Genomic DNA, 15,574 nt, shown 5'->3' with positions numbered 1-15,574 from the left:
AAGAGAAAAAGCATTAGCAAGAAAATATTGCAAAATATGAGAGACTATTGTAATATAGATGTTTGAAAACAAAATGAGGAGTAGATGTAGTAAAGGAATCCCATATCCCTGACAGTTAGACTGCTTCATACAGAAAGAAAAGGCCTATATTATTTAGATATGATGAGAGAAGTAGGGACGGAGGGAATGAGTGTTGTCTTGCCCAGTCTGTGTGGGCGAAGTTAGTACTGATGCCAGCTATCTGCCTAGAACCTGGGCGAATGGAAAAGAGCGTGCGTGCATGTGTGTGTGTGTGTGTGTGTGTGTGTGTGTGTGTGTGTGTGTGTGTGTGCGTCTTACGTTTTCTATTGAAAAATGAGTAGAAAGGAGAATGGAAGAATTGAAGGCTGATGAGGATGTGGAATAGGGATGTATTGAAAGAACCGCACTGTGAGAAGATGGAAGATAATGCTGAAGGAGGGAGAATCTCAGCTTTAACAGAGAAAAATAATGAGTTTGGTAGGTGAGCTGAGAAAAGGTTAATGTGTCTGGGAAGACAGACTTGTAGTCAGAAAAGGAGAGAGAATGATTGATGTATTGAGGTTGACAAAGAAGTATAGGGTAAAATGTGAAGAAAAAGACAGCAGCGAGCAGGAATGTAGGCAGGACAGACAGGTTCACTATTGTTTTTCATTGAAATCAAATTTGTAAACGGCTTTCTAGGCTGACGGTGTAACAATCAGATAAGAGCACTTTTCATAAAAGTAAGAAATAAAACGCAGCAGGATGTGCCTGCTGTTTTCGAAACATAATCGACGGGGTAGTGTCATACCAACTTGAATTTGATTCGTTTTCCATAACAGCATGCCCGAAGTGTTCCCTCTTATATTCTTAGCCTTCGATCAGGATAAAGGCATCAGGAAAGCCAAAAGGTAGTAAGTAAATCAAATGAAAGAAATAAAAATAAGACCCCTTCCCAAGGGTTTTTTTTCGTTGAGTGCCCAAATTATGTAGAAATGTTAAACTACTCATTACAGAAAGCTTCACTAGAACATTGTTAAATAACAATGTGTATTTTTATAGCAATCCTCATCACTTATCACTTAATAGTCATTTTTATCAGTTGCAGATCATGATTTGTGCCTCAGGCAAGCCAACATGTAAAAAGTCAGCCATTTTGTAGGATATATTTTTGAGGGGGGCACGGTGGCTTAGTGGTTAGCACGTTTACCTCACACTAGGAGTTCACTTCCCGTGTATAGAGTTTGCATGTTCTCTCCATGTTCAGGGGTTTCCTCCAGGTACTCTGGTTTCCTCCCCCAGCACAAAGGCATGCACTGTAGGCTGATTGGCATCTCTTAATTGTCTGTAGTGTGCAAGTATGTGTGTGTGTGTGTGTGTGTGTGTGTGTGTGTGTGTGAGTGACTGTGCCCTGCGGTGGGTTGGCACCCCATCCAGGGTGTCCCCTGCCTCATGCCCCAAGTCCCCTGGGAGAGGTTCCAGCCCCCCCCCCCCAACCTCGTGACCCTGTGTAAGATAAGCGGTACAGAACAGGGATGGATGGATGGATGGATAGATGGATATTTTGTTGAGCTCAATTATATCTACATTAGCTTATAATTAATTTCTGATGATTTATTGCTCTGGTTAGTTTTGGTAGTGGTAGCTCAGTGGTTAAGACACTGGACATCTGACTGGAAGGTCATGAGTTCAAATCCCAGCACCGCCAAGCTGCCACTGTTGGGCCATTGAGCAAGGCCCTTAACCCTCAACTGCTCAGTTGTATAAATGAGATAAATGTAAGTCGCTCTGGATAAGGGCGTCTGACAAATGCCATAAAAATAGTATCATACACTATATTTTGTTACACTGAATAATTCTCCATTATGGGTCTTTTTTACATTTTCTGTATTATGAAAAATATATCACTGTTTTGTTATTCGTTTTCATATTACAATTTTTCCTCTTTTTTTTTTAATGCCAGCTAACGTTTAAACTTTTAAACTTTTAATGGTGCAAATCTGAAAATAAATGTTTAAACATGTGTAGTGGAGCCAGTGGGACAGCAGGCAGAATGAATGTTAGTTAAACCACCACAATTCTCACCAGTAGTTAAAAAGTTTGACCAACGATCACGGGTGAATAATCCGCTTTTTACCTCAGCGTTCAGGCAGATGCCCACTGGCGCAAATTTCAGGGTGCTTGAATGTTTCAGTAGCTTCCTTTTTTTTGTATGACAGCATTTAGCACTCAGAGAGTTCGTGCTTTGTGCTGTAGTCTTTGAGTCTATGCAATTTATTTGAATCTAATTGCTTAGTTTTACCAGTTTTGTCAGGCGACTGCTGTGAAAAAGTGACTGGTAGCAAGGTTCATGCACATACACACACACAAACACACACACACACACACACGTGATCCTAAATCCTTCTCCTAGGCATGAGAAGAAGGTCTATTTGCAGTCACAGAAGCAGATGACACTGTCAGCTGTCTGGCTTACTGTCTAAGTAACTTTGCACAGAAATAATTGGGAGCGTAGAATAGAAGTTCATCGTGTGGGGAGCATCAATGTGCGTTTCTGTTCATTATGTTTCTACAGCATTTGGTGACCAGCCACACATGCAGTATGATCGGAGTAAATCTCATGTCCACCAGCAGAGAAGAAGCTATTGGGGAGTATCATCTAAAGCAGCTAAAAGCCATCTAGCTAGATGGATTGATGGATGGATGAACAGACGGATGGCCAGAATGATAGATTGATGGACACACAGACAGACAGAGATAGATAGATGAACAGACAGACAGATAGATGAACAGACTAATTGAAAGTTAGACAGACTGACAGATAGATGAACAGACCAATTGAAAGTTAGACAGACAGACAGACAGACAGACAGATGAACAGACTGATGGACAGTTATGATATCAATCTGTCATCAAGTCAAGAGAGGGTTCCTCTCATCCTCATGGTTACTGCTCTGATGGACAACTAATCTTTGTTCAATATTCAAACATATTTCAGCATGTCAGAGAGAGAGAGAGAAAAGCAGACAGAGCAATAGACAGATAGATAGAGACTAATTTTCAAGTGGGAAACTGAGGATTATTTGAAGATATGGTCAGCCAGCACAGTGATATCACATTTATACAGTACTGTATAGACCAAATATAAATGATTCAGTTAAATTATGGTGGAGACTTCTGATGACACATTCACATTTTATCTTCGGCATAAACTATTCTTGGTGCCCTGTATATAGAAAAAAAATCATGTAGGTGATTGTATATGTTCATTTCTGTTGGCTGTTGCAATCAGCATTCCTCCTCTCACTGCGTCTCAAATTATTCCTACAGAAAGTATTATATGTGGCCTTTGAGACAGAGAGAGAAGACGGGAGAAAGGGAAAGTGAGTAGGCAAGTGCAAAAGAGAGATACCGGCTCCCTGAGTTCTTACTGAACAACATGTCTCTCCCTAATGCAGTTTCTCTTTTTTATAATCCAATTATAGCTATATAATACATGCTATCTGAACAATATAATAAAAATTATAATGAAATATTACACTCCATAATCAAGTAATAACAGCTCTAGAAAGGCATTCCCAAACCTGAAAGAACAATATTACAGACAATGTGTAACTAAAGCCGGGTTTACACGATGTGTCTTCTTTTAAGATTATTACTCAGCAGACCTTTAAGATTATTACTTGTCGCCGTATACGAGATGATCTCAATAAAAATGTTGGCCGTAGCAAACTGTGCAATAACATTCTTAATGTCAGATTATGCGATAACTCTCTAACTGTGACCTGCGATTAATGTTCTGAAAAAGTCATCAATCAGCATCATCTGGACTGGTGCACAAAACAGGATTGCATAAACAGACACATTCAAACAGTCAGTTTGAGGTAGTAAGGATGTTTCCTTCTGTCTATTAGCATGTTTTGTTTATGTTTTGCCATCACCACTACTGTATTTAAGACTGTAATGTGAGTTTCGCTGTACTCCTACTATTTTTGATTAACATTGTAGCAGGAGTTACATTGCAAGATTTTGATTTAAAAAAAATTCAAGGTGGCTAGCATGTTTGCCTCGTATCTCCGGGGTTGGGGGTTCAAATCCCACCTCCGCCCTGTGTGTACAAAGTTTGACTCCAGTTTCCTCTCCCAGTCCAAAGACACGTAATGTAGGCTTATTGGCATTTCAAAGTTGTCCGTAGTGTGTAAATGGGTGTGTGAATGTGTGTGATTGTGCCCTGTGATGGGTTAGCACTGCATCCAGGGTGTCCCCCACCTTGTGCCCCGAGTTCCCTGGGATAGGTTCCAGGCTCCCCGCGACCCTGTGTAGGATTAGCGGTATGGAAAAATGGATAGATGGAATCAAAAACTTTGTTGGCAGAACTTTGTTGTTGGTTGTCTTTGGTTGCAATGGCACTAACACATCTAGTTCTGGGATCGCCGATCTCAAGCCAAAGAAATTCTGTCATTAGAAGTTTCTAAATGATAAAATGTAGACACTCGTGTTATCCATATTTACATGACTCAGGGCTTCTTTGAATGGTCAAGGGTTCTAGCTTTCTGAGTGGGTCCTACTTGGAACTGAAAGGGAAACCATCTGATATAGACAAACCTAAGTACTCTTAAGTAATCATGGGAACTTTAAGGGGTCAGTGTGTTTTTATATTTCAGTGAGGACCAAATTTGTCCACAAAGATGCGAATATCTGAGTGTTTTGACCATTTGGGGACATATGGTTGGTCCCCATGAGGAAAAATATTGCAGCTTAGAGTAAAAAAGAAAGAAATAAATAAAAGAGCAAATAACAAAATCATTTTAATTGCTGAGGTTAAGGTTAGGGTTAGATTTATGTGTAGTCTTAATATTAATTAACTGCATTATTAATTGTCAATGGAACGTCCTCACAAGGATATTAAGACAAATGTGAGGTGTGTGTGTGTGTGTGTGTACATACATGTGGTGTTTTGCTTTTTCTGGGCAGGGATATCAGCACACATCAAATGGACAGATCACTCCGCCAGGGGGAAAGAGGAATGAAAAGAAGAAAAGCATGAAGATGATAACAGATTCCTCCCTGTCAAGTAGAGAGACAGAGAGAGAGCGAGACAGAGAAAGAGACAGATTAATTTGATTTCTGTCATCATGGTGGTTGCATCCATACCTATCCTAGAGAAAGCTGAATCACCTACAGGAAGGAAGTGTAGTGTGTGTGCGTGTGTGGTGGGCTTTCCTTAAGAACACACTAGAACACCACAACAACCCTTAAGATGGTACTAAAAGATGGATCAGATGGCAGAATCCTGTTTGCAATTTGCATTTCAAATTGAAGCATTTTTATTCAGCTTCACGGAATATTTACAATCCCCCCTTGAGAAGACTTTAACTGACTTTAACTGTAGTTCAGGACAGGTTAATCCTAACACACGGCCCAACGATTCTCCACTTTAGATGTCTTTATTCATTTAACTAGCTAGCTGAGTGTCACAAGCTTGCTCTTGTCATATAGCTTTATAGTCATGCTGGTATTACAGGTATTACAGATCAGTGCAGAATACACTCAGAGTCCTCATTTCTTTAGTTTGACATTTACACAAAAACACACAGAGACGCACTCACTCACCTAGAGAAAACACTCTGCAAATGCAGCAGTATGTCAGACATTGTGTGTGTTAAAAGCTAGGAAAAGGGAAATAAGCTCATGCACAAGCAGAGGATTTTCCTGCACATTTCTTCCTGAGACAGAGAAAGAGAGAGAGAGAGGTTTATTCCTGCCTTATAGTCAGTGTTCCCAGGCCTGTCCCAGGCTTCAGATGCTCTGTAACCCTAACAGGATTACAAAAAAAAGCAATTACTGAAAATGAATGAATCAATGAATGAATTAGATCCTTTAAAACTTACTCTCTGTTAGTTTCTTGATAGAAATGATACAACACCGCTTTTTTCCCCCCAATACTCAGTACGTTTACATGGACAACAATAATCCGATATTAACCTGATTAAGATGGTACTCTGATTATTAAACTAGCATGTAAACAGCGATTATTGATGACCTTAATCCGACTAAACTCATACTCGATGTAAACACAAATGGAATTAAGACGTGTGGAGTATTCCTGTTTTAATCGCATTATCGCAGTGCATTACAGACATGTACACACCTTAATCACACTGTTAACATCGTGTGGGAATTTTCACCGCATTTTGCGACAGGACACGTTCACACATGGCAGTGCTCAACCGTTTAACGGTAAACAAGAGAGCACGGCTGCGTCTGAAACCTATACATGTATTTCAGCTACTATACAGTAGGTAAGTACACGGTTTGGGGCGCAGCCCACGGCTTCAAGCAGTCGTCTATTTGCACGTGCAGCATGACAAATAATTAACTGCACTTGAAGCTTTCGTAAAATTAAAAATGAAACACCCAGAACTGTATACGGGACCATAACGAAGACCAACTGTATGTCGATACGTCAAATTCTGGAGGGAACGTCGGCGTGGGGACGTAATGACGTGTGCCGTTAGTCGATCTATCTTCTATAACATTTAAAACCTGAACATGAAAGGAGTATTTTAAAAGCAACTCATGTAAACACCTTAATCACAATATTGTCTTATTCAGAATAAGGTCAATAACTAGATTACTGCCGTCCATGTAAACATAGTCACTGAAACCTTGAGTATCAGCTGATATTGATACCCACTCAATCTATTTAAAAAATACAATCAAGTCTCTGTATATATAAACATTTCCAGTCCCAAAAAATAGTTTTTTCTGAACCCAATGCTAATCTTTTCTATTTGTTATAGGATCTGATCAAATTCATTCTATGTTTTTTCTCTCTGATATCCGATCCACCATTTTCTATGTGTCAAATCTCTAGGTTTTCGTTGAGGTGATTCTTCAATAAACCTCAGTAGTTTTGCTTTTCTAACATACCACCACTGATTCATCACAAACACTTTATCTTGTTAGACTCTGAACAAAAATCTTTCACAAAACACGCTCCTGCTCGTTATCAATCTGTGTGTCGAACTATGTCAGATAAAGATTTCAGAATCGAACTGGAGAAATCTGACATGGGGTTACATTACACTAGCACATGGGTACTATCTTCCCACTGGGAAATATATGACTTCATGTAACTTAGAACTTTAAAAAAAAAATTATCTAATATAGCATTTCCATGATAAACCTTATTATAAGCTTAGTATGTACACACTGACAGATTAATGTGACTCCATGCTAATGTGACATACACACACACACACACACACACACACACAATGCAAGATTGAGTCATTTCAAAGCCACCAGCTCCCTTGGTGATGACTGATCCCATGCTCACAAACTCGGTTACTGCCTCTGACTGACTATTATTTTCATTATGACTGCTGCTATTAGTATTATTATCTATATTTATCTGTTGTTATTATTTATTGTTGTCTATTGTTACTATTTTTTGTTGTTATTGTTAATATTTTCTGGTGTTTTTGATGTACTCCCTGTTTTCCTGATCCTTTGATAATATTGTACTAAATACAGTCATGCCAATACAGCTCCTTTAAGTCAAAATTGAATCGAATCGAATTGAAAGTGATCGTTTGTAAAATGGCAGTGTGTCACACATCACGGCTTAAGTGCTCCAGGAGGCATTACACTTTCAAAGAAAATAACCAGTTCTGCCTGTCCTCTTGTGTAAAAAAAAAAAAAAAACAGAAGAAAGAAAGAAGGTGGCAATTAACCCTGGTAAATCACTTCCTTTGTGTGTTTCAGGGTGGAGGAGAGCTTTAAGACGTTGTTCTGGTCCATTTTTGGCTTGTCGGAGGTGATCTCAGTGGTTCTGAAGTACGACCATAAGTTCATTGAGAACATCGGCTATGTGCTATACGGCGTGTATAACGTGACCATGGTGGTGGTCCTGCTCAACATGCTCATAGCCATGATAAACAGCTCCTACCAGGAAATAGAGGTGAGAATGAACTTGGCAGTTACCCAATATCATCTTTAATATCATATTAAAGGTTCTGTGTTTGTGCAGTGAGCATATTGCTGACTGCCTTGAGAGCAAGCCAATTTGTTTTTCATCTTTGGCTTTGCATGGTCAGAAATGAGCGTGTATGTGCTAAACTGAGTGGAGCGACAATCTGTCACTAACATTACAGCCTCTCAATTAGTGCAATCACATAACCAGAACAGTATTCATCAGTATTTACATGAAGAAGGAAAAAAGAAAATAAATCAATAAAAAAGTCATGTCCTAATTCTTACAGCTTGATTCTTACATGTATATCTTGGGGTACCACTATAACCGTCGACCCTGCTTTAAAATATAGTAAAGAGTCTGCTTACTAAACACAAATCACTGATTTATTTTACCTGCAATTATTACCTGTACAAATAAAATGCAAAATCTCTGTTAAAGCTACAAACGTGAATCAGCCGCTTCATTCATCAAATGTATTACAAAACTAATGACAACACCAGACTCAACAAATTGTTATTGTCATCCTAGAGGCGAAAACTTCCATCGGTTACCTCTAACTTGTTCATGTATAATCTTGAAGTAAAACAGAATCAATTCAGTTTTATCCAGATTTAGATTTAGATCTATGGTCATAAGAGTCCTGGGATGAGTTCTTTATGATTACAGCAGCAGTTAGGAGGTATAGATCTACAGCATCCAGGTAAGATTATCTACTGAAGCAAAAAGCTGAGTCTAAATGCCAATTCATACCAGAAACAAGTATTTCAATCCACATCAGCCATGTCATAAGCACGTCAAACTCACTATTTTGGCTGATCGTGCACTCTGACCCCAGCTTCCTGACATGCTGGGGTATGCGAAGAAAAGAATTTCACTGTGCATATGTATATGTGACCAATAAAGACTCATTATCATTATCACTATTTTCCCACTCACATGCATGAGTGAAGTATAAACACTATAGAAACCTGTTGAAATCACAAAACCACACTTTCTATTCAAAGGTGCAATAGTCTTTTTGTTTGTTTGTTTTAATTTCTTACTTCAACGAATAACTATGCATGCTCAGTGCCAGTGGTCACATATGTTTTCCTCCTGTTACACGTAATACCACTCAGGCATGTTTGCCTAACACAACCAGAGCTATACAGACCTTCCCAGTGACTAAGGCTGTAACAAACCCCACTGGCACTGTTAGTGCATACTCAGTGCCACTGGTTTCATATGGCATAGGTCAGCTACAGGGTCATCAGCCAGGTACCACCGCTCAACAACGTTCTGCTCCTTTAACCACCTCGAGTTAGGTGTTACTACCCCAACACTTCTCCTTTTTCCTCACCCAGAGCCAAAAGCTGCTCTTCTCTCCTCTTCAACCAGGTCTTTCAGGGCCTTTTGCTGGTTTGCTCCAGTTACTCCCATATCCCTCAGGAGGCGAACAGTTGATGTTCCAAAAAAGCCACAGCATCCTACTTGTACCGGGTAGATGATAGTTCTCCAGCCATCCTCCTGACACTCAGCGACAAGATCTGAGTATTTCAGCCTCTTCTTCTCAAAGGCAGCTTCTACTCCTTCCTCCCATGGGACAAAATAAATGATGCAATAAATAATTCATGAAACCATGGCCTGAACACAAGTGCCTGAGAAAAAAACATTTGAAAAAATGCCTTCCGGTCCTGAACTTGTTTGTTTGTTTATGGGCCTCCATCTCAGTCATTTTGTAGACAGTCCCAAATGCCTTTTCAGTATTAACTCCCTCTTCATGACAATTTGGCAAAAAAAAAAAAAAGTTTAAGTAGCTATGTACTATGGTGGAGTTTGCTGAAGATTTCCTTGTCCAATGTCGGTTACAAACTGTGGGACATTAATACAGGAAGCTCAGGAGGTACTGGTGAATGCAGTTAGTAAACAGGATCTTTCGATAGGTTTGGCTGAGAAGGGGTGTTGTTGTTGGCAGGGGATTGTGGTAGTCCTCAAAAGAGACTCATTCCTTTAATGGTAAAACTTTAAGCAGTTAAGTTTTTTATGCAGTTGTCTTTCTCAAAGCGAAAAAAAAAAAAAGAGCCAGAAATGTAAATTCACCTACTCATACCAGGTAAATGAATGCTAGAATTGACAAAACAGATTAAAATCAAACTATGCTTTTGTCTTCCTCCTGCTAGTGCCTCGTACAGTATAGGAACACAGCTGAGATAGATCCGATGTTTATTGACTGAGGTCTTGACAATTACAGGATGCACCCGGTGTGAGCTCAGGGTGGGCATAAGCTGTTTTTAGGGAGTCCAAATCATTAGTGTATCCACATGAGATCTATAACTACGGGAAGTGAGTCACACATGCAGAAAGATAAAGCAGCAAGCGGAAGAGAGTGGGAGTAAAGGACCAGGATTACATGTAATTAGGCAGGTCCTGAAAATTAGCCACGTATGCATACATCATTATGAAAATGTCCCTCTCAGATTTTAGGAATGGGAATATGACGAGTTGATTTATTTATTTTTTTTTACAAGTTCGCCACCTTTCGTCAGATTGCTAACTGTAGCAATGGTCAGCAAAATACCAGAAAGTGCCAATATCACCAGTTCTAATCATGAAAAAGGAGCTTTTAATGTGACTTATGTTACCTTTTATGTATTCATTAAATAAATTTAAAACATACTATTAATGATATGAACCACATAGCCAGAACACATAGCATCAATTACTCATAGAGGCAATATCAAGAATTTATTGATGACTGATGTTGCATTAAATGTGTTTATATTTGTCACAGCTTTAGGCTTTATGTACGCTATTAGTTATTGCTCACAGATGGTAGATTTTCCAGCAATTTCACTCATCTCTCTCTCTCTCTCTCTCTCTCTCTCTCTCTCTCTCTCCCTGTAGGAGGATGCTGATGTTGAGTGGAAGTTTGCTCGTGCTAAGCTGTGGTTGTCATATTTTGATGAAGGCCGCACGCTACCCGCTCCCTTTAACCTGGTGCCCAGTCCAAAGTCCTTCTACTATCTGGCCTTGCGCATCAAAGCATGTCTCGTACACCTCTGTAAGGCCAAAGGTCATCGGCATGACAATGAACTAGAGATGGGCATGCTCAACTCAAGACCAAAGGTTTGAGAAATTTAAAAAACTACTGACCTGTTCTTCCCATAAATGAAAAAGATACAAATTCTGTTGTTGTCTGTGGATGTAGAATACTGTGTAGAGTGTCACAAAATTTTAACCGAATTAGATATTAGATTGGAACCAGTGGGGAATTTTACATTCATAGAATTGTCATACTTTCTGTGTTTCATCTCTGCAAGAATTGTTTCAGTTGTTTCAGTTCAATTTCAGTGCCGTGTTTTATTTACAATTTTTAAGCAAAGTTCAGAATTATACAAACTGATTTGTGCTGTTTTAGTAGACACACTCTTAGAAAAAATGTTCCTCAGGGGTTCCTTGGATAGCTAAGAATAAGCGGTTCTACATGGAATCGTTTCTGATGGGGAAACATTATGCTATATGGTTCTATATGGAAGTTGTAACAGTGAACCCAGAGGGACATTGTTTTTTGTTAAGATTTGTTGTTTTGTGGACATAGCCCTCACAAATAAATGGAAGATAGAACTGGATTCAGGACTTCCCCTCAGATTTAATTGGTGGTAGATCATTGCTGTTCTTGCTCTTGATGTTACTGAACACCCTCAAACTACACGGTGGCCAAAAATGCTCCACATCTATCAAATTGCGAGGGCATCTCCTGTGTACAGCCCTCTTCAAGTCATTCCACAGGTTTTTTGATAAGTCTCTGCCTCTCTGTTGTAGCAGAGTGTGACAGTTTGGTGCAAAAAAAGCAAATCACCAAAAGAATACCATACCCACAGCGAAGCACGGTGGTGTCAGCATCATGCTTTAGGGCTGCTTTTCTTAAGCCACAATTAGGGCATTTATCAAAGTTGAGGGAATCATGAATAGCTACAAAAAGCGAAGATGAAAAGGAATTTCACTTTTCAGCATAACAAGGACCCAAAGCATACATCCAAATCAACAAAGGAATAGCTTAAGCAAAAGAAGATCAATGTTTTTGAATGACCGAGCCAGAGCCCAGACCTGAATCCAACTAAAAATCTGTGGGGTGACTGGAGGCTGTGCACAGGAGCTGCCCTTACAATATGACGGCTCTACAACCCCAATAACAAAAAACTTGGGATGCTGTGTAAAATGTAAATAAATGTAAATAAAAACAGAAGGCAATGATTTGCAAATCTCATAAACCCATATGTTATTCACAATAGAACATAGAAAACATATCAAATGTTTACACTGAGGAAATGTACCATTTCAAGAAAGAAATAAGGTAATTTTGAATTTGATGGCGCAACACATCTCAAAAAAGTTGGGACGGGGCAACAAATGGCTGGAAAAGTAAGTTTTGCTAAAAAAGAAACAACTGGAGGTTTATTGGCAACAGGTCAGTAACATGATTGGGTATAAAAAGAGTATCTTAGAACATTTCCAAAAGATGAGAAATATAGGAATGATTGAAAATAACCTGTCAACCAAATCTACAGCAAAATCTCATTTATCTCAGCCTGCAACAAAACTAACAAATACAGAATTATGGCAGCTGATGCCTATTGGAATAAGCCTGTATACATGTTTGTGTTTCACTTTGTATAAAAGGTTTATTCAGGCGTCATGTAATCCTGTGAACACCACCCTTATCACAGACTGTAAGATGTAGGCCTAGTTCTATTGAACAGGTGTGAGACAAGTTTTTATTTATTTTTAATGCATGTTTTTCTTGTTGAATATTTTGTTTCTTGCTCTCTCTTCAGCTGGATCGATACCGAGCTCACTCAAGAATCAGAGAGGAGAACACAGTGAAGAAACCCATCAAAAACCCAACACGCTACCAGGTAGAGAGAGAAAGCCAGACAGACTGACAGTCAGACATGAAGATAGAGAGGGCCAGACAGAGAGCTAGAGATAGAGATAAAAGGAAGGAGTGGGACAGACAGATGTAAAGTCTGAGAGACAGAGAGAAAGACAGCGAGAGACAGACATGTATAAAGTCTAACAGACAAAAAGAAAGGCAGAGAGAGAGACAGACAGACAGACAAAGAGACAGGGAAAAGGAGAGAGAGGAAGAGACAGGCAAAGTCTAACAGACAGAGACAGAGACAGAGAGACACAGAGACAGAGACAGAGAGAGGGACAGACAAACAAACAGAGAAAAGGAGGCAAAAACAGACAAAAGGAGAGAGAATGAGAGGCAAAGTCTGAGAGAGAGAGAGAAAGATGAAGAGGGAGACAAAGAAAGAAAAGGAGGAAGAGACAAAGTTTGACAGACAGATAGACAGACAAAGAGAGACAGAGAAAAAGAGGGAGATGGAGAAACAGAAAAAGTCTGACAGACAAAGGGAAAGACAGGCAAACAAAGGAAAGTAAGGAGAGTGAGAGAGACAAACAAACAGAGAAAGGAGAGCGATACAGTATAAAGAGAACGACAGATAGAGAGAGAGATGTAGACAGAGGGGGAAATGAACAGGACCAGACACACAGAACGATATAAAGGATGTACAGGATATACAGCATATACCTGAAATTCTTTACAAAAGAAAAACGTCCACAGTATCATTTTTGCCAGAAAGTAACATCATTACTTAAAATAGTTTATTCGTAGAAAGTCTTCATTTGATGAAAACAAGCTGCCTGCATTATTAAAGTCCTCAGGCTGCAGTTGGACAGTAGCGGTGTTGGTAAATGATGAGACTCCTATAGTTGATATATTCTCATGTTATAGTGTGGGAATGATATTAAATATTATATAGTGACAGTCTCATACAGTATACACAGTGGATATGTCAAGAATAAACCCCAACGTGGGAGAGTGATGTTATAGGAAAATAATCCATGCTGGGGATGGTATAATACGCCCAACATAAAGCAGAATTACTGTTACCTCTGCAAAGCTGATTATCTTCCAACAGCATCAGGTCCTGGTGTGTTATCTTCCTCTTATACCACAGCGATTCGTCAACAATCACAAACTCCTCTGTCCTGAAGAATTTCCATTTGTGGAAAACTTACTGACTGTTACAAAGCACTGACACTCAAGATTCCTTCCATAAAGGTTAAATAACTGTGACGTGTTTGTAGAACAAGTTCCTGTGAATGAGCTGTTACTATAGAAACGATAAACCTCTGATTTATATTACAGCCAGAACTACTGACATTGTGGTATAAGAAACTATAAGCATGTGATGTGGTATGAGAAAATAAAAGATGTCCTTTCAAAGTTAAATGTTTTTTTTTTTCAGGTTCAGTCGTTCCTAAACAGAGGAGCCACAACAGATATAAAATAGTATTTTATAGGGAGCTGAAGGACAGTAAGCAGAAAGCAATGTTAAATCGGAAATGTGTGTGTGTGTGTGTGTGTGTGTGTGTGTGTGTGTTTGAAAGAGAGAGAGAGAGAGAGAGAGAGAGTATATGCTGAGAGGAGATAAAAATATATTTCACTGTTATCCTGTATTGAGACAACTGACAATAGAAAGACACAGGAATAGGATTTCCAGAACACTCACCAGTCTCTCTCTCTCTCTCTCTCTCTCTCTCTCTCTCTCTCAGAAGATTATGAAGCGCCTTATAAAGAGGTATGTTCTAAAGGCACAGGTCGACAGGGAGAACGATGAAGTTAATGAAGGTAAAAATCTTATTTATTAGCACGCCAATTGTGTTTGTAGCCACGTTATAACATGTATACACAGCAAACTGCTCAGATTATATCTCTGTCCAAACAAACGGCCACAAATACAATACACACAAATAATTGATGATGTGAAGAGACACATCAGGTGCGATCACAGCTAACAGAGAACGTTATTAGAATGTTCAGTGAGTATTGAACAGGTCGTAAGAAGGTTGGACTGCACCGTTCCTAAACGAACCAAATCTGTAATGCTCTAATAACATCGTGAAGCAGAAGAATTACTCAGAAGATTAGTTAGTTTTGGAATAATACAGCAAACAGGGAACATTATTAAGGTACATTCACACATACAGCGACTCGCAGCAATAAAGCGACCAGAGACCATTCATTTTCAATGAGAGCTGCCGATTTCTGACCACACGAGCGACAGCGACCGCCGGCAACTAGATGCTGGCGTTTCCAGAGACGCTACAAAGTTGGGAAAAGTTTACTTTATGGAAATTTGGAGCGACTTGGTGCAACAACTATCAATGGGAGTGAAGACAGTAGAGTGCAGGTGATCCGTGATCCGCAACGCTGCCTGCAAGACCGACATGTTTCATAGGATATGATGCATATATACACAGGTGAATTTTATATACGAACGCTCTCCCTGCAGAACGTTGCATTTTAGCAGCAAAAAAAATGCTTTGTTGTGAAGTGAAATGTTACTTTGTGGTTTGCGCCACAAATTGATAAATGTTACTATGGCAACGGGTAGTCCGGACGCCTACTGGCAATTGTAATAGTACTGCGACTGGAGATTTGCAGCGATAAAATCTCTGTATGTGCGAACATACCTTTAGAGAGTGTTGAACAGGGTGTCAGAAGGTTAGACGATAACGTTCCAAAAGTTATGTTAATGG

The 15,574-nt window shown here is 39.4% G+C and overlaps 1 protein-coding gene across 1 annotated transcript; it reads left to right on the top strand.

Annotated features, from left to right (window-relative positions):
- Window positions 1-843: 843 nt before the first annotated feature.
- On the top strand, window positions 844-14,002 carry LOC128618416 (short transient receptor potential channel 7-like). Its single transcript, XM_053642000.1, has 4 exons — window positions 844-911; window positions 7,771-7,966; window positions 10,865-11,086; window positions 12,796-14,002. Exons 1-4 carry the CDS (start codon window positions 844-846, stop codon window positions 12,901-12,903), a joined length of 594 nt encoding a protein of 197 aa, XP_053497975.1. The 3' UTR covers window positions 12,904-14,002.
- The last annotated feature ends 1,572 nt before the right edge of the window (window positions 14,003-15,574 follow it).

The sequence above is a fragment of the Ictalurus furcatus genome, chromosome 14, assembly GCF_023375685.1.
Source record: "Ictalurus furcatus strain D&B chromosome 14, Billie_1.0, whole genome shotgun sequence".
NCBI lineage: Eukaryota > Metazoa > Chordata > Actinopteri > Siluriformes > Ictaluridae > Ictalurus > Ictalurus furcatus.
Note: the sequence above shows the minus strand (reverse complement) of the source record. Positions and strands in the feature narration are given on the sequence as shown.